This window comes from Podarcis raffonei, chromosome 12 (assembly GCF_027172205.1).
Source record: "Podarcis raffonei isolate rPodRaf1 chromosome 12, rPodRaf1.pri, whole genome shotgun sequence".
Lineage (NCBI taxonomy): Eukaryota > Metazoa > Chordata > Lepidosauria > Squamata > Lacertidae > Podarcis > Podarcis raffonei.
Genome location: NC_070613.1, coordinates 28714737 through 28732947, shown reverse-complemented (window position 1 = coordinate 28732947; position 18211 = coordinate 28714737). Strand labels below are relative to the sequence as shown.

At 43.5% G+C, this 18211-nt stretch overlaps 1 protein-coding gene across 1 annotated transcript; it reads left to right on the top strand.

Annotated features, from left to right (window-relative positions):
• Positions 1-1196: 1196 nt before the first annotated feature.
• On the top strand, positions 1197-8050 carry SEM1 (SEM1 26S proteasome subunit). The gene is made up of 3 exons (XM_053410076.1): positions 1197-1409; positions 5903-5996; positions 7857-8050. Exons 1-3 carry the CDS (start codon positions 1331-1333, stop codon positions 7897-7899), a joined length of 216 nt encoding a protein of 71 aa, XP_053266051.1. The 5' UTR covers positions 1197-1330; the 3' UTR covers positions 7900-8050.
• The last annotated feature ends 10161 nt before the right edge of the window (positions 8051-18211 follow it).

Here is an 18211-nt window from a genome sequence, read left to right as displayed (position 1 = left end):
GTCTTCCACTCCCTCCCACAGTTTGGTCAAACTCATGCTGGTAGCTTCGAGAACACTGTCCAACCATCTCGTCCTTTGTCGTCCCCTTCTCCTTGTGCCCTCCATCTTTCCCAACATCAGGGTCTTTTCCAGGGAGTCTTCTCTTCTCATGAGGTGGCCAAAGTATTGGAGCCTCAGCTTCAGGATCTGTCCTTCCAGTGGGCACTCAGGGCTGATTTCCTTAAGAATGGATAGGTTTGATCTTCTTGCAGTCCATGGGAATCTCAAGAGTCTCCTCCAGCCCCAGAATTCAAAAGCATCAATTCTTCGTCAATCAGCCTTCTTTATGGTCCAGCTCTCACTTCCATACATCACTACTGGGAAAACCATAGCTTTAACTATACGGACCTTTGTTGGCAAGGTGATGTCTCTGCTTTTTAAGATGCAACAATTAAATAGTAAGGTCTAAAAATCAAGATACAAAGAAACTAATATCAGGTAACAGCAACAACCCCTGCTTCCAACCCCCCCCCACAACACCCCAGCCCAAGAGTCTGTTCAGCACAGTGGCGTAGCGTGGGTTGTCAGCACCCGGGGCAAGGCAAGTAATTTGCGCCCCCTAACCCGTGGATTTGCGCCCCCTAACCCGTGGATTTGCGCCCCTAACCCTAACCCCCAGATGTTGCACCCGGTGTGGGCGGCCCCCCCTGCACCCATACGCTACGCCACTGGTTCAGCAGCATCAACTTTTGTAGCTGGAGTGATTCAAGGCCTTTCTGGGCTATGTAGGGAAAGGCCTGCAAGCTCTTCCAGGACTCACAGCCAAGATGGGTTAGCCAGCATCTTCCTACCTCACAGGGTTGTTGTGAGGATGGAAGTGGGGAGCAATGGGCACCACCCCATCTTGTTTGGCAGAAAGGCGGGATAGGAAAGGCACAAACAAATATCACTATTGATGTAGGATGTAGTTTATTGTATTGCGTGCTTTGGTTGCTTACGCCCCATTGCCTCTGCCCCCCTCCCTCCGAAAAGAAAAGCGCCGAAACTCCCTCCCTGCACATCCCCGCCGAGGTAACTAAACACAAAGAACGAGCTGGACGCGAAATAAACCGCCGTGACGCGGGACCAAGAGCGTGCAGCGCGTGGTCGTGGGGGTGGGGATGACGCCAATACGCTCTCCCGAGCGACGGCGGCGGCTAGAGCGGCCAGGCCGCGCGGGAGAGAGCGCATGCGCCTTCCACCCGCCCGCTCGCTTGCCGGCCGGCCTCCCGGTTCCGTCGCCGTCCCGTCATTCCCAGCGGGGAGCAATAGAGTGGGAGTCGCTGGCGGGCTCTAGAGCGGCGCAAGGCCGATGATGTCGGAGAAGAAACAGCCCGTCGACTTGGGGCTCTTGGAGGAGGACGACGAGTTCGAGGAGTTCCCGGCCGAAGGTAGCCTTGAACCCAGGAGGGGAGCGGCTCGGGGGGGGGGGCTGAGGGACGAGGACGGTGACTGTGCGCTGTTGCCTGGTGGGGAGCGGGGAGGCTTTAGGAGAGGCTGAACACTAGGCCTCAAACACGCCGCTGTGTGCGCGCGCGCTGTTCCCGCGCGAGGGGCCCCCTCTTCACAGTTGGGGCTTGGCTGCTCCCGAGTAGGAGCCTCTGCGGCCTCGGGGCCTTATCTCCCAGCATCCCTTTCGCGCCTGAGGCTGCCCACGCGCCACACATTTAAAGTACGTGACTCCTCAGACCTGCAGTTCCTGGCATCGAACTATAGTTCCCAGGATGCTTTGCCCCGCGGGGTGGGAGTGTAAGAATGCCATGTGCTTTAGATGTGCGGTGTGTTTACGCAGCGCGAGTTCCTCGCTGGCTGTCTCACCCGCATCGTCCCCGCATTCCGAAGTGAGAATCGTCTCGTGTGGAAGAAACATCAGGTGTAGGGTTTAGGCGTGACAGGTGGCTGGCCAGGTTTTGGACCGCTTTAAAACGCGTGTACCTTTCGGAGGATTTCTCTCCGCTTGTGCACTTTGGGCTAAACAGGGATGTGATCCGATTGTTTTCCTGGGTACAGTTGGTAGGACCAAGTTCTCACACCAGGTGAACAAAGATGCTATCCTTGATCAATAGACGTGATGGCATGTACAGAAAGCCAGTCAATGTGTGTTAAACATTTAGCAGCAGCTGTTTAATAATTGTCACTCTTGCATATTCAGAACACCATGTTTACTATCCCCTTTAATAGCCAGGAAGAAAGCTCTGTTCATTTATAGAACTTGCTTCCAGTAAATTGTGGCAGACTCAGGAACCAAGGGCCTCAGTCTTTGCTGAATGACCAGAAATGCAGATTCTGGTTTCAGACAGTACTTGCTCAACTTTATTATGTTTCTATTATATTTGAATATGATTGGTTGATTCGTTGCTGTTGCTGATCTGCTGTGGTGGTGGTGCTGCTTTTTCAACAGTAAAACAGGATTGCACAAACAGTGGATACTGCTGACCTTAAATAAGGCTTCTGTATTATTGTATAGCTCAGCAAAACTATGTAGCGGATTTTTAAAAAGTCTGTTTCATACAATTTATTAGCAGTATCATGTTTTTAAACATCTCTGCGTTGTAGCTGAACTTTGTTATATATTTTAAAGCTTGATGCTATGCACATTGTGCCAAAAGCAGTGCCGCTATCATTTCGCTTTAATTGTGTTTGCTGTGCTGCAGTTGCTCAGCACTGAGAAGTGCAAAGTTTTTTTGTATAAAAATCTTGAGCTGCTGATTCGTCATATTATTTCAGCAGTCTAACTGAAAGAGCCTTTAGAATTTTAGTAGTATAGGTATGAATAATAATAGCATGGGTATCAGTAAACTTCTGTGTTAAATTTCAGAAGTGCACCTTCCAGTTACAGAGTTTCACAATGCAAAGTTATATTGACATATGAGAAAGAAACATTCCACAAAGAATGTTTTTATTAAAGCACCCTACATTTCAAGGGTGATTTTATTCTTACCTTTCAAATTCAACCATCTGAAATCGATTTGTTCTATTTTTGTTAAGCATTCCATTGTGGTACAGTATTCCTTATAAGAATTCATCACATGCTAAATATTTTTTGGAAATTGTACAGAAGTGTGAAAAATAAGTTACTTAGGTATGCTAGAGCAATAAACAAATTATATGTTGGCTTTTAAGTGTAGAAGAATTTAACAACTGTGTTATACAAGTAGTTTTAAGATCTTTGAAACGTGGGCATGTTGTAGTTAATTAATGATACAGTACATTCAAATCCCCATAGTGCTTTAAATTTTTTTCATTTTATCTGGTGAAAGGAAAATAATACCACTGGATGATAATTTTACATTTGCAAGTGTGCAAATAACATCCTTTAGCTGCATGAATAATGTATAGTTACAGGCTTTCTGTCCCAGTTTTTGTGAAGATGACTGCTGCTTATAGTGCAGCAAGTTTAATCAGTAGGGAACACAAAGCGAGGTGATCATTTTATCAGCTAATGTTCCAAATGCTGCAAGTTGCACAGAACTTTGATGTGGAAACTAGTTGTCTATTTGGAATGTTTGGGGGTGGGGAGAAGCCTCCTACCCACCACCCCCATCAGTACCTCTTGTGTTAACCGGAGCTGCTGTACAGCTGGATGCACTTGGGGTTTTGCATTTTACACCGTATTAATTTTAGTGAGCATGTCTTTCAGCCCAACCCATTTGCTTTCAAGAAATTATGGTAGCTACAAAGATACCAGTGATCCATATAATTTCAGTTACTGAAATAAGAATGTGTTGCAAGTTATGTTTTGCGTTGCTCTGTTTAGTATTTCAACAGAGATTGATCTGTTAGAACAGAGGCTGTTGTGATCTAAAATGAATTAATGCACTCTGCTGACATTATTGTGTTCATTAATATTATAGCAATGTCAGTTGCAAGAAGCTTTTTCTCAAAAGCCCAGTTAAAACATGGCAGGTCTACTCCTTGATTAAAAACATGCTAGGCAGTAAGTTTCATTTATTTATGAAAAATAAATAAGCAACTTACACAAAACAAAAACTTGCAATGTGCAAAATTTAAAACATAGAATAAAACATCAGAGATATATCTAAGTATCCTGGATTTTTCCATTCCTAAATCGTAGTATGTATGTTTAGAATTTGACAGTGGTTAACATAAGTGCCAACAAACCCCTCAGCCATGATTAAGTGGAGTGAGTGGTATTTACTCCAGAGAGAGGAAAGACTGTAAGATGAGAGTCTGCTCATCTCAAGGCTGGTTAGCTTATTTGTTTCAGAATCATCAAAAGATTAACTTGATTCATATTTTTAATGCATGAAAGCTCAATGTGCTATATAGTAAATGAGAATGCCAAAGCCCTGAAATGCTCGTATCTTGTGTCTTTTGAAAAACACCACCTAAATGTGAAACTTATACAGTAGTATTTTGGTTACAAAGCCAGTGAACTGTTATAGCATAGTTACTGTGTTTTTGCATCAGTTTGCCACAGTATTGTTTAAGCACAGGACTGGTTTACTTATTCTCGTGGGTTAGAGTTCTAGAGATCAGAAATGTATTTGAAAAGCCAGTTTTTACTTTGGAAAACAGTAGAAAGGCATTGCTGGAACGGGTCGTTTTTATGTCCTGAAGGATGGCATTAGAAATGTATGGCAATACATGGTCTTTGATCGCTGCCTCTATCATTGTGTGTCTCAAATCTTACACATTTGTGCCAATGGTTTGAAAGCCTGTCAGGAGAAAAGCACATGGTTTAATAGCCTGAGCTCCCACTTGTTTTGCAGTGATGAAATCTGATGTGCAACTTATTCACATGTCATTTTTCAAATTCCCTGGTATTAGGGTCCCAACTGGTATTGAAGTAGTATCCATGGAGTTTAAATATATGAATAGGGACTGACCTCTCAATACTCCTTACTAGGAGGACGGAACTCTGGGCCCTTTCCCTAATTGGGTTCAACCTCTCTCTTTTTTAAAAAGCTTCCTGGGCCAGTACCTGATCTTTGGTCAGACAGCATCTAGTTTGCTGCTCTCTAATCTCTTTGCCTCATTTCCTCACCCTAGCGTGTTGTCTAGGTTGCCTGATACTGACTCACCTTACTCGCTTCCACCACCTTGAACAGAGCTGTTCAGCCTTACAAATTTGGAATATCTGTGACTAGAAATTACCAGCCAGACCTTTTAAGGGGATCAGTCTGTGAAGTGCTTCTATCATTTGACTCCAATCATGCATTTACAAACCACGAGTCTTGGCTTTGGTCCAGATCTAACCGTTAAAATAATCTCAGTTCATACCAATGGAGCTCTGTCATCTTATAAAGTGTGTATAAGATACTGGGAAAGTGGTAGATACAAGATACATGTTTTAGCCACTGTTCACTTTCAGTTTTTACCTTTGTCATTAATATTGCTGCATGAACTGCAGTAAATATTGCATACAGTGGTACCTCGGGTTACATACGCTTCAGGTTACAGACTCTGCTAACCCAGAAATAGTGCTTCAGGTTAAGAACTTTGCTTCAGGATGAGAACAGAACTTGTGCTCCGGCGGCGCAGCAACAGCAGGAGGCCCCATTAGCTAAAGTGGTGCTTCAGGTTAAGAACAGTTTCAGGTTAAGTACGGACCTCCGGAACGAATTAAGTACTTAACCCGAGGTACCACTGTACTTACAGAAGAGCGGCATGAAATTACATTGTGCTCTGAATTGTATCGTTAAAGTTGCATTTATTTATTTCATTTCATAAAATTGATACACTGTTTAATTGTAAAAAAACCCCTCAAAACAATAATGCAGTAAGATTATTGTTAAAACAGTTAAAAACAACTATTTATAACACAAAGGGAATGAAGCTTTCTGATATTCAAGTTGCTGAAATGTTTTGCTCACAGTTTAACTATATATAAACTAAACTTGTCCTGTGTCCTTTTTTTCAGACTGGGCTGGTTTAGATGAAGATGAAGATGCACATGTGTGGGAAGACAATTGGGATGATGACAATGTGGAAGATGATTTCTCCAATCAGCTAAGGTCATCTAAAAGTTTTCAGTATATACAAATAGTGAAAAAATTGCAGGCTAGAATCCCTCAAACAAGAATCAGATCTGACATGCTAGACAAAATCACATTTTGTAGTGGCTCCCATACGTAACATGGAACTTTGTACACATCAGCAGTTGCTTTAAGTTTCAAGCTGCATCACTTTACTGATATTTAGCCATATTGTGCACATAATAAAATAGCTGCAGTGTCAACTAGTATTAATCACTATTGAGGTACTAGCAGCTCTAAATGGGTTAAGCTCAATATCTCCAGCTGAATTTTGAGATGAAAATTGTGTTGCTGTCACTTATTGTCAGTCTGAAAAAGCAGTTTTAAGTTAATTGCAGGACTGACTATTATTTCTTATACAGCAGATATTGATAAAATAGCCAAAACTGAAGAACCATGCCAGATACATCAGAAAGAAGAGGAGGAGAAAGCATTTAATGATTGGATCATATTTCAGTTGCTTCATCTGTTTTCCTTTATCTACTGTATCTGCAAAATAACGCTTCCTGTTCTGAGATTATTTTTTCTCTGCACATAGCTTATTTTTGTTACCTTGGCTGCATGCTTAGCAATGCCTTGCCTCCCTTTGGCCTTGAGGGGTTTGTGGCTTCCTCAGGCAAAGAAGATGGAGATACATGCACACTGAAACAACAAACCGTATTTTTCGCCCTATAGGACGCACTTTTCCCCCTCCAAAAATGAAGGGGAAATGTGTGTGCGCCCTATGGGGCGAATGCAGGCTTTCACCGAAGCCTGGAAAGCGAGAGGGGTCGGTGCGCACCGACCATTCTCGCTCTCCAGGCTTCAGGAGAGCCCTACCGCCAGCCCGCTGTCCCCCGGAACGCCGCCAGCCCGCTGTCTCCTGACCTGGTTTGGAGGTTGACAGCGGGGAGAAGCACGCTTCTCCCCACTGCCAGCCCCACAAGCTCAGGGGACAGCGGGGAGGCGCAGCGCGCCCAGGCTTAGCTTTGCGCAGCTCTCCGCAAGCCGTGGGAGCCCGGCCTGGGCTCCCACAGCTTGCGGAGAGCTGCATGTTCTGGGGGCTGGGGTCGGGGGAAGCTCGGGCTTCCCCAGCCCCACGCCTGGGGGGGGGAATAATTTTTTTCCCCTTTACTCCCCCCCCCCAAAAAAATTAGGTGCGTCCTATGGGCTGGTGCATCCTATAGGGTGAAAAATATGGTAATTCAAAGGCTTGTGCTTCTTGTGTCTGCTTTAGCAACTCAGTAGGGAATAGGGGTGGGTGGCGAATGGATGCAACCACAGGTAGAGGGGAGAGGAAAGTTTTGGAGGAAGTAGCGTAGGAGAGCTGAAGGAAGATACATATTTCATTGAACTGTTTACAACAACCTTTCACTATTGATTTGTGCAGGTGGATATATGATAAACAGCTGGATCCAGACTAAGTTAGTTGCACATTGTTCCTACTTAAATGAGTGTGAAAAGTTAGTTATAACTGACAGTGCAGTCATGAAGCTTCCTTCTAGGTAAGTGGGTATAGGATTGTAGCTTGAATGAAGTCATTTCAGTGGGAACATAGTGCAGCTTACTTTAATCTGGATCCAACCCAATTTAAAAAGGATTTTATATTATGTAATCAGACTTTTCATCAGAATACTAATTGTTTTGGAAGGAAAAGGAGGAGTAATTAGAATATGTTTTGAGAGATTTTATACATGTTGGGTTGAGCCCAGACACTTCCTGGCACTTGGGTCTCATTGATACTCAATAGAAACTTAGTCTGTTTCCAATCAAGTATTTTTTTTTTAATGTAAGCAAGAATTGAGTGTGTAACATTTCGTAGGATTTAAATAATTTGTGTGCTTTGTTTTTACTTTACAGAGCTGAATTAGAAAAACACGGCTACAAGATGGAAACCTCATAGCTTTCAGTGATGCTGCGGTCTGGGATGGGACTGCTGTATATTGAACAGAGAAATGTTACAGAATGCTAGCTGGAAGCAGAAATACTAGAATGTCCTTTATTACCCCCCAAATTTGTTTTTGTTTTGTATGAATAAAAAATTGAATCTTAAAGGGTTTTGTATTGTCAGTATTGTTCAACTTTATTTCTGAATTACTAGTATATACAAAAATAATATTGTCAGCTATACTAAGTCTGGGTTCATTATAATGTTGACTTCCTTTACATGATACTTGAAGTCCACTGAAGCAGAGTGAATTGAAGGTTTACGACATTTTATCACTTTCTATCAGAACTAGAGGGAAAACTGCTGTGGTTATTGTTTACCACTTTGGGAGGAAGGGCAGGACACAAGTTTAATAAACAAGTCTTATACTGAAATACTTCATCTACTTTTCTTTGCTTAAACAAGTGAAACATACAAGTTAAATGCCTGTGAAGAAGGAAGTTGCATGTGAGAGACAACCTGGGTGATTGTAGGTGGAAGCTTCTTAGTCCAATCTGCATGCTTAGTCATAGCCGTAGATGTGCTCCTGATGGAAAGCTTACCTTCCCTGCTTAGTGGTTTGCCAGTTCTAGAATTGTCAGCTTAATGACAGTTGAAGCCACATTGTCCAAACTTTACAGCAATGAAACAAAAGTATTCCTTAGTTAACCTTGAAGTGAAGTGCAATAAAACACACAGCTGATGTTGAATGAACATACCATCCAATGCTATTTTTTTATGAGTACAAAGAGGGACAAACATTTATTCTATCTTGTCTTACAGGGCCAGCTCAGTTTAAGAGTAGAGCATGGAAAGTGGTGGGAGTAACCTAATATTAGTACTAGAAACACTTTCTTTAACCTTGTTTAGCTAAATAACCTTGAGTATATCGTGATGCAATTGGGTAAATATGATAATGGTACATTGCCAGCTTCTGGGGAAACACTTGGGCGGGTTTGTTGAGTCAGCCAACTCATGGTGAGCTCTGGCTAGGGTTATTTGCAGGACACCATGACTTCTGCCCTAAGCCAGTTGTTCTGGGGAAAAAAATGCCCATAGGCCACATTGGTTGTTTTGCAAAACTAGATAGTTCACCTTTAAGCAGCGCTATGCCTTTATCCAATTTTGCATGGTTTGGAGAAAGAAAGCAAATGACTACTTGAATAGCTTAGTCATACATTTATTACTCAAGCTACATGAGTCATTTAATAAGTATAGAGCAAAATTCACTATCGCACAAACTGACTCAAGAACATATAAATGCTTTAAGCTTTTTTCGTTCTCTTCCTCACACAGTATTTTGGCATTGTACTGGGAATTGCGAAGAAAGCAAAATGTTGGCTATAAATAACAGAAAGTAAAAGTTGGAATGAAAATCTGAGCTGACCCTTTTCGGTTTCATTACATAAAGTAAAGTCAACTAGAAGATATAGAACTTTGACTGACTAAAGCACCTCTTAGTCATCTCAAATGAATGTATGGAAGTCACATGGAAGTTGGCACAAGCTTGCTTTCTCCTGCTCCAGAGGGTAGGACCCAAACTAATGGCTTCAAGTTAAAAGAAAAGAGATTCTGACTAAACATCAGGAAGAACTTTCTGACAGTAAGAACTGTAGCATATGACTAAATGCTGGAACGCTCCCTTCTTCTGACTGCCTTCAACTCCTCTAAAAGTCACCTTAATCCTAAATATGTTTGCTCTGAATGAAATTCCATGGATTTCAGTAGAATTGGTTTCCAGGTAAGCAAGCTGTATTTGTAGTGCACACACGTGTCATTGACATCTGATTGCTTCCCTTGCAACAAAACATATCCCGAATTTGCTGGCTCAAAATATATCAGTGTGCAGCAATAGTGATGAAAGGAAGAGGTGGAGATTAAAATAATACTGTATGTAGAATGAAGAATGAACAATTTATGACTTCTCTATATTCCCGGCTCCATCAAGGATACTACAGTACATACCAGACAGGCAAAAACTCTTAAGGAGGATATAAAGCAGTGCCATTGAATTGCATGCCCTGGGGAGCAGAGGTGCGGCTGGGGAGTGGTGCAAAGAGCCCCAGAACCAAATGTAGAGGTTTTGGGGGTGTGAGGGAAAGAAAATGTGAATACATTTCAATGGACTGTATAACTCCAATTGCCCGCATTTGCAGTGCTCTTAGATACATGGATTATGCAGCCATACAGTGGTACCTCTGGTTAAGAACTTAATTCGTTCCGGAGGTCCGTACTTAACCTGAAACTGTTCTTAGCCTGAGGTACCACATTAGCTAATGGGGCCTCCTGCTGCCACCGCACAATTTCTGTTCTCATCTTGAAGTAAAGTTCTTAACCCGAGGTACTACTTCCAGGTTAGCGGAGTCTGTAACCTGAAACGTTTGTAACCTGAAGCATTTGTAACCCGAGATACTACTGTACTTCAAATACTGTGTGATTATGGTTAGGTGATCACAGAAAGATATTACAGAGCTGGAGAGGAAGTTGTTAGCTGGAGAAAGGGGAACCTAAGTGATCCGAGGGCTGGAACACCGATGGGGTACATAATGTTTTTAGTTGTTTTTCAAGGGTGCTAAACTGGGGGCAAGATAATAGAGCCTGCTTTTTATTTTAAGCATTGAGTCATAGTGTCATTGGTGAAGAAAGCTGTGAGGATTCCTTGCAACCTGCAAGAAAAAACCTGGATGTGCATAAGAGAACATGAGAAGAGCCCTGCTGGCTCAGGATAAAGGCCCATCTAATCCAGCATCATCTTCTTACACTGGCCAACCAGATGCCCTATGGATGCCCAGCAGGACCTGTGCATAGCAGCTCCCTTCTCACCTGGGATTCCCAGCAGTGGCCATTCAGACATAACAATGGATGCAGAGAACAGATATCATCATGTCTAGTAGTCATTGCTGGCAGGGGTGGGTCTACTATGAAACTAACAAAGCTTAAAGCTTCAGGGCCTCTAATCCCGGAGGGGCCCCGGAAGCAACTTTAGTCCAAAATGCTTTTAGAAAAGTGGGTCTAGTAGACTCAATTTGAGGTGCACAACTCAAAATAGATCAATTTTTTTGTTGCATATATTTCAACAATCCTGAAGTTTTGAGAGTCAGTAGCACAGATGTTGTAAAGGTTGTTGTAAACAAACCCATTAAAGAAGGTAACAGTGGTTACCCAGACCTCATTGCTGATCACGAAGGGACCCCCCATAACAGTTCTAGCTTCACGGCCCCCAAAATGTAGGTCTGCCCCGATTGCTAGTCTTACTTGCCTTGCATTTGCCTTTAAAGCCCTCCAAGTTATTGGCCATCACTACCTCTTCCATAGCTTAACTACATGCTGTGTGAATGCATTTTACCATTTCCCCCCTTTTGCCTGTCCTGAATCTCAGTTGTTAAGTGTCACTGGTTGTGCTGATGTATTGATTCCTTGGAGCCGAATCTTAAAATACTGATCACTGGTGCGCCAGATAAGAGCCCTGGGTCATAAGGCTTATCATTTTGCCTGATGCTAGTTTAGCTGATGTCTTGTAGTTTTCACCAAAGATAGTCCCCCACCCCTTTCTTACACACACTGTCATGGAAGATGAATTGGCTTGAGATTGGCAACGCTGTCTGTTATCTGTCATATAAGCTGTACAGAAGCTTCAATCTCAGCGCAAACACCATCTCTCACTGGACTTAGACCCAGATGTTTTTTGGGTTTTATTACACCTCCCTTGGTTTACCTGACTCTCTGAACTGCAATTCCCTGCTATCTGTCAATATACCCAGCAAAAGGGATTGAGTAAGTATGATTGTCAATTGTTGTAGTATTTCCACCCCCACCCCTGCACAACCTTTTTAGTGTCTGTTGCTTTTCTTTAAACACACACACACCCCTCTACACATACACACAGCAGGTGTAAAATACCTGTCTCTTAGTATTGATTCTAGAATTACCACTCTGTGTTTCCTGAAGGTTCTGACAATTTAAAGACTGTAAAACAACCTATGCCTTCAGTCACACCTGTATCATCTGACTAAAATCAACTGGGCCACAGGGAAGTGGGCAATTAAGGGTGGGATGCCTGGCTCTGTGCTTGATAGCATTGCCAATATTTACATCTCCCGCACATCGTCAAAACAACCTCGTCCTCTTGCTTCAAGGAGCACAGAGGAATAGAAACATGGGGTCATCATTATACGTCTTCCAAGCAGGTGACCTCAAGATTTGGACTACATTCCCATCATCCCTGACTGTTGGTCATGCTAGCCGGGGCTGCTGGGAGTTGGAGTCCAACAATATCTGAAGGGCACCAGGTTGAGGAAGGCTGCTCTGGCAGCTGATAGAAGGGGTAGGGGCGGTAGGTTTCTCCCCCCTTCCCCCACAATCAGTCTCTTGGAGAATTGGCCAGTTTTGTAGTGGTTTATAATCTGGGGACCCGTCAAGGAACACAGGGACCAGCCTTATCCAGCGGCTCTTCGGGGTTTCAAACTGGGGACATACCCAGCCCTGTCTGGAGATACCAGGCATTGAACCTGGGACTTTCTGCATTCAAAACAGGTGCTCTGTCACTGAGTGGCAACCCTTCCCCATGCTTTCTCAATCTCTCTCTCTCAGGGTGCTTTCCAAAAAGCGTGCTTTTCTGGATAGGCCCCCAAATGAAGACAGAACTCATTTGAACTATGTGGAAAGTAATGAGGTTAAGTAAGTTGACATCTGAGCATTAGTCCTACAGCAGCTGCCTGGCTTTTTCCAGAATGGCTGGCTAGTGACCAGCTTGTGAGTTTCAACAGTGCTTAAGGTTTCCCTGTTTTAATCCTGATGTTTAAAAATGAGCTTTAGAGTTACTCTAAAAAGAGGCTGGGGTTTGGAAGGCAAGATTTGTACTCATTCCTTCAGAGGCAGTGCTGTAACTTGGGGGGAGCCAAAGGCTTTAAATTTGGGGTCTCCAACATGGTGCCTGTGGGTGCCATGGCACCCACCAACACCTCTCCTGGCACCTGCCCAGACCCCTGTCCCCCTACCTCCTGCCTTACTCTTCTGTGGGTTTGGGGGTTTTTTGGTCACCCCCCCCTTTCCTGCCTGTCATGAGAGTTCTGAGAGAGAGCTAGTTTAGTTATGAAAAAGGCAGCTCTAACAGGTCCCACTCCACTGAAAGCAGCAGCAAATAACAGTAGACCTGTCCTCTAAAACAAGAGAGTTTCCACAATACTACCTGGCATCTGCATGATTTCATGGAAACCGTGACATATCTGTTGCCCGGGGAATAACTATTTTAGTACAATGCAAATGGTGAGCAGCTTTTCAATTTGTCCAAAGTGATAAAAAGCCTAAGTGGTGAAAATAAGCCAGAGCGGCTAGAAGACCTGCTTCTCTATCTAATTTCCACCCTGCCGTTACAAACTAGCAAAGCTTTAAATAATGAGCTGGACATTGAAGGGAATCGCTCATACACTCCAGAGGTGTGTAGTTCTCTATTACAGCAAGGGCCATTGAATCATACACATAATGGAGGAGCTGACACCGCTGATTTGGTTGGAGGTGCAGCAATTTGAATAGACCCTAATCAAGTATCATAACTGATTGCATGTTCATTGTGGGAGGACCATAGCTCAGTAGTAACCGCAGAGCATCTGCTATGCATGCAGAAGACACCAGGATCCGTCCCCCGGCATCTCTAGGTAGAGCCGGGAGAAATTCCTGCCTGAAGTCCTGGATTGCCCCTGCCAGTCAGTGCAGACAAATCTGGCTTGTGGGACACCCACAAGTAGGATTCGAGCACAAGAGCATTCTCCCCTCCTGTGGTTTTGTTTCCAGCGACTGATTTTCAGAAGCATTGCTGCCTCCAATTGTGGAGGCAGAGCATAGTCCTCATGGCTAGTAGCAACTGTTAGGAACCTTAAGAAGGGAGAATAAGAGGGGCCTTGAAGTTTCCCATTCACAGTTAGAACCTCGGTCACCTGATCTCCCCCACTTCAATGGGGTACATCAGGTTAAAAACTTAATTCGTTCCTGAGGTCTGTTCTTAACCTGAAATTGTTCTTAACCTGAAGCACCATTTTAGCTAATGGTGCCTCCTGCTGCCGCCATGCCGCTGCTGCACGATTTCTGTTCTCATCCTGAAGCAAAGTTCTTAACCTGAGGTAATATTTCTGGGTTAGTGGAGTCTGTAACCTGAAGCATATGTAACCTGAAGCGTATGTAACCCGAGGTACCACTGTACTGTAAAGGGACCCCTGAATGTTGGGTCAAGTCGTGGATGACTCTGGGGTTGCAGCGCTCATCTCACTTTATTGGCTGAGGGAGCCTGCGTGCAGCTTCCAGGTCATGTGGCCAGCATGACTAAGCCGCTTCTGGCGAACCAGAGCAGCACATGGAAATGCAGTTTACCTTCCCGCCAGAGCAGTGCCTATTTATCTACTTGCACTTTGACGTGCTTTCGAACTGCTAGGTTGGCAGGAGCAGGGACCGAGCAACAGGAGCTCACCCCGTCGTGGGGATTCGAACTGCAACCTTCCGATAGGCAAGCCCTAGGCTCTGTGGTTTAGACCACAGCGCCACCCGCACTGTACTTTTCTTTATTTCTAAACATCTATACATGTTAGCCCATGCAAATTTTGTGCAAACAGGTACCCACTTTTTTGTGATGCATTTCCTGTGTGCATGTGTCTGCGATGTCTAAGTGGTCACCCTAATTGCTTCCTATAAGCAGGGGAACATTTTCTTAGGCACAGTGGATAATTCTAATGTATGGGGAGCCATTCCTTTTACAGAGAACCAGGAAATCCTCGTACATATTAATCTTGGGGGTGGGGTCACAAACCTCTTTTCATCAATTCGTGACACAATCACTTGGAAATACATTCTGCTGAAATCAAAAGGGCCTATTTTCAAGCAAATGTGCCCTGAATGGCTAGACCATTCAGAGATACACCACAGGCTTCGAGCAAATGCCTTTTCTCTATGACTGGAAAAGTTCAACCACCCAAAATGTCTAAATATATTACTGTACTTTCTCAATTTGCCCCCACCTCCACCCACTGCATTTGCCTAGCCTCCCATCAAACCCTTCTCCGGGTGGCGATATGCTCTTTCTGACTACTGTGGCTAAAGTATGCTCCCTGACAAATGATTTCACAAACTGTGCATGTCGTTTCCCCCCCCCCCCCAAATAGGCCCCTTTAGACAATAACCACAATTGCTTTTTATGTGAATATGTAAATAGGTTAAAAAGCAGATGCATCCACTATCATAGAGAATATTATTCCAGTGTTACACTTCAGAGCTTTTCAGAACAATTTGCTAACACTTTGTGCTCCTACCCAAAGTGCCAAAATTGCTCTGTTCATGCAATTTTTCAAACATTTCACCTGAGCAAGAAATAAAAAGGTCTGCCAATGGGACAGTCATTTAGGCTGCTTTAAGAAGTAAAAGGGAGCCTTCCCCACAGCTATTTTGGAGAAGGAAGAGCATGTTCCATGCTACCCCACTGCATGTTAGCATCTCTCCCAATTCCATTATAGCATTGACATGATAGCACATTAATTGGTTGTAGCTGTTCCAACTATTCCTTTTAAACTGTTGTATATTTTGGGAGAACTTCTGGGTATTAACCTTTTATTGAAATATTCATATTTTCTATTCAGAGTAAGTTTCCAATAAAAAAATGTGTTTTTATTGTTTCTTTTTGTGCATGGTTGAACACTTTAAAAAATAAAGTGTGGTTACATACAGAAAAAGGGGTCCGCTACACAACTTCAGAAATATTTGAAGCAATACAAATTATGCCATAGGTAGGGATAGTCAACATGGTCCCCTCTAGGTCAACTCCCATCATCCCTGACAATTGGCCATGTTGACTGAGGCTGATGCAAATAACATCATTTGGAGTACACCGCACTGGCACTCCCTGCCAAACACATGTTGTTTAATTGCACAAATTCTGTGCAATTCCTAATGTTCTAATCAGTGTGCCATTTTATTTGAAAGGGTTGGAACTTACAAAACCTCCAAGTGCCCCTATTTCCCAGGGATGTCCCGTATTTAGAGAAGCTGTCTCAGTTTCTGATTTGATCCTGGAATGTCCCACTTTTCCTTAGGACATCCCTATTTTCATTGGAGAAATGTTGGAGGGTATTGAGTTATCCAACCCCTACTTCATAAGGGTAATTTTACTATTTATACCTCATACATCTTACTGGGGTATAAATCCACATCCTAATTCAGATGTGAAGGTTGGTTGTATTGCTTATGCTCAGTTGAAGAAAAGGCACTGTAGAGATCCAGATAGTCTCCCCTCCCCACAATTGCTTCTTATGTTGCAGGGCTCAGCCTGGCATTCAGACAGATAATGGTTTCTCTCTGTTACTCATTTTTCCATTCTTTGCCTCATTTCTATAGCAGTTTGCAGTTATTTTTATTATAAAACCCCCCACAAAAATTCTTAATCTTAGTGATATCTCCTGATAAACACATTTCTTATGTAGTTTTGACTAATATACGGAATATATGTACCGGTATATGGAATTTTGCAAACACCTTTTCCAAAATATAATGCACTTTTCTACATTATTCACTCATAGTCACTCATATTCACATTTCCTCCTAATATATGATATATATATATTTGTACACATTGTATTGGTTGGAGGACTGCATCATAAAGTTAAGAGAATTGCAGTTTCTTCTTAAAATGCAAACATCTTTCTCCCTCATTCCAACACTTGAACAGATTTGGGCCTAAGCCTGGGGACCATTTACCAAATTAATTCTTGTATATATCCTGTGCTTGCCATGACTGCAGTGCTGTTAATAGTCTTGGAAAATCCCCTGAGGACAATGGTGTCCGTATAGCTCTGCGTTCTCTCAAGGCATTTGCTCTGGCAACAGAAGCTGGCTAGCTTCCTGTTTTTATTGCACATTAAACCTCCCACCATTCTCAGCCTCCAGAAGGAAGAGAAATTGTCTGGATGGCTCCTGGAAGCAGAGTGGCAGCAGCACATTTAGGTGACACGAAAGCCATCAGTCTCTTGCTTTATACGGTGTTTATAACGGAGCCATTCTGCTCCAATTCCACCTCCCTTATCATGCCATCATTCTTTAGGGAGTGATTTGTTGTTGTTGTTTAGTCGTTTAGTCGTGTCCGACTCTTCGTGACCCCATGGACCAGAGCACGCCAGGCACCTCTGTCCTCCACTACCTCCCGCAGTTTGGTCAGACTCATGTTTGTGGCTTCGAGAACACTATCCAACCATCTCATCCTCTGCCGTCCCCTTCTCCTTGTGCCCTCCATCTTTCCCAGCATCAGTGTCTTCTCCAGGGAGTCTTCTCTTCTCATGAGGTGGCCAAAGTACTGGAGCCTCAGCTTCACGATCTGTCCTTCCAGTGAGCACTCAGGGCTGATTTCATTAAGAATGGATGCGTTTGATCTTCTTGCAGTCCATGGGACTCTCAAGAGTCTTCTCCAGCACCATAATTCAAAAGCATCAATTCTTCGGCGATCAGCCTTCTTTATGGTCCAGCTCTCACTTCCATACATCACTACTGGGAAAACCATGGCTTTAACTATACGGACCTTTGTTGGCAAGGTGACGTCTCTACTTCTCAAGATGCTGTCTAGGCCTGTCATTGCCCTTCTCCCAAGAAGCAGGCGTCTTTTAATTTCGTGGCTGCTGTCACCATCTGCAGTGATCATGGAGCCCAAGAAAGTAAAATCTCTCACTGCCTCCATTTCTTCCCCTTCTATTTGCCAGGAGGTGATGGGCCCAGTGGCCATGATCTTCGTTTTTTTGATGTTGAGCCTCAGACCATATTTTGCGCTCTCCTCTTTCACCCTCATTAAAAGGTTCTTTAATTCCTCCTCACTTTCTGCCATCAAGGTTGTGTCATCTGCATATCTGAGGTTGTTGATATTTCTTCCGGCAATCTTAATTCCAGTTTGGGATTCATCCAGCCCAGCCTTTCGCATGATGTATTCTGCGTATAAATTAAATAAGCAGGGAGACAAAATACAGCCTTGTCGTACGCCTTTCCCAATTTTGAACCAATCAGTTGTTCCATATCCAGTTCTAACTGTAGCTTCTTGTCCCACATAGAGATTTCTCAGGAGACAGATGAGGTGATCAGGCACTCCCATTTCTTTAAGAACTTGCCATAGTTTGCTGTGGTCGACACAGTCAAAGGCTTTTGCATAGTCAATGAAGCAGAAGTAGATGTCTTTCTGGAACTCTCTAGCTTTCTCCATAATCCAGCGCATGTTTGCAATTTGGTCTCTGGTTCCTCTGCCTCTTCTAAATCCAGCTTGCACTTCTCTCTC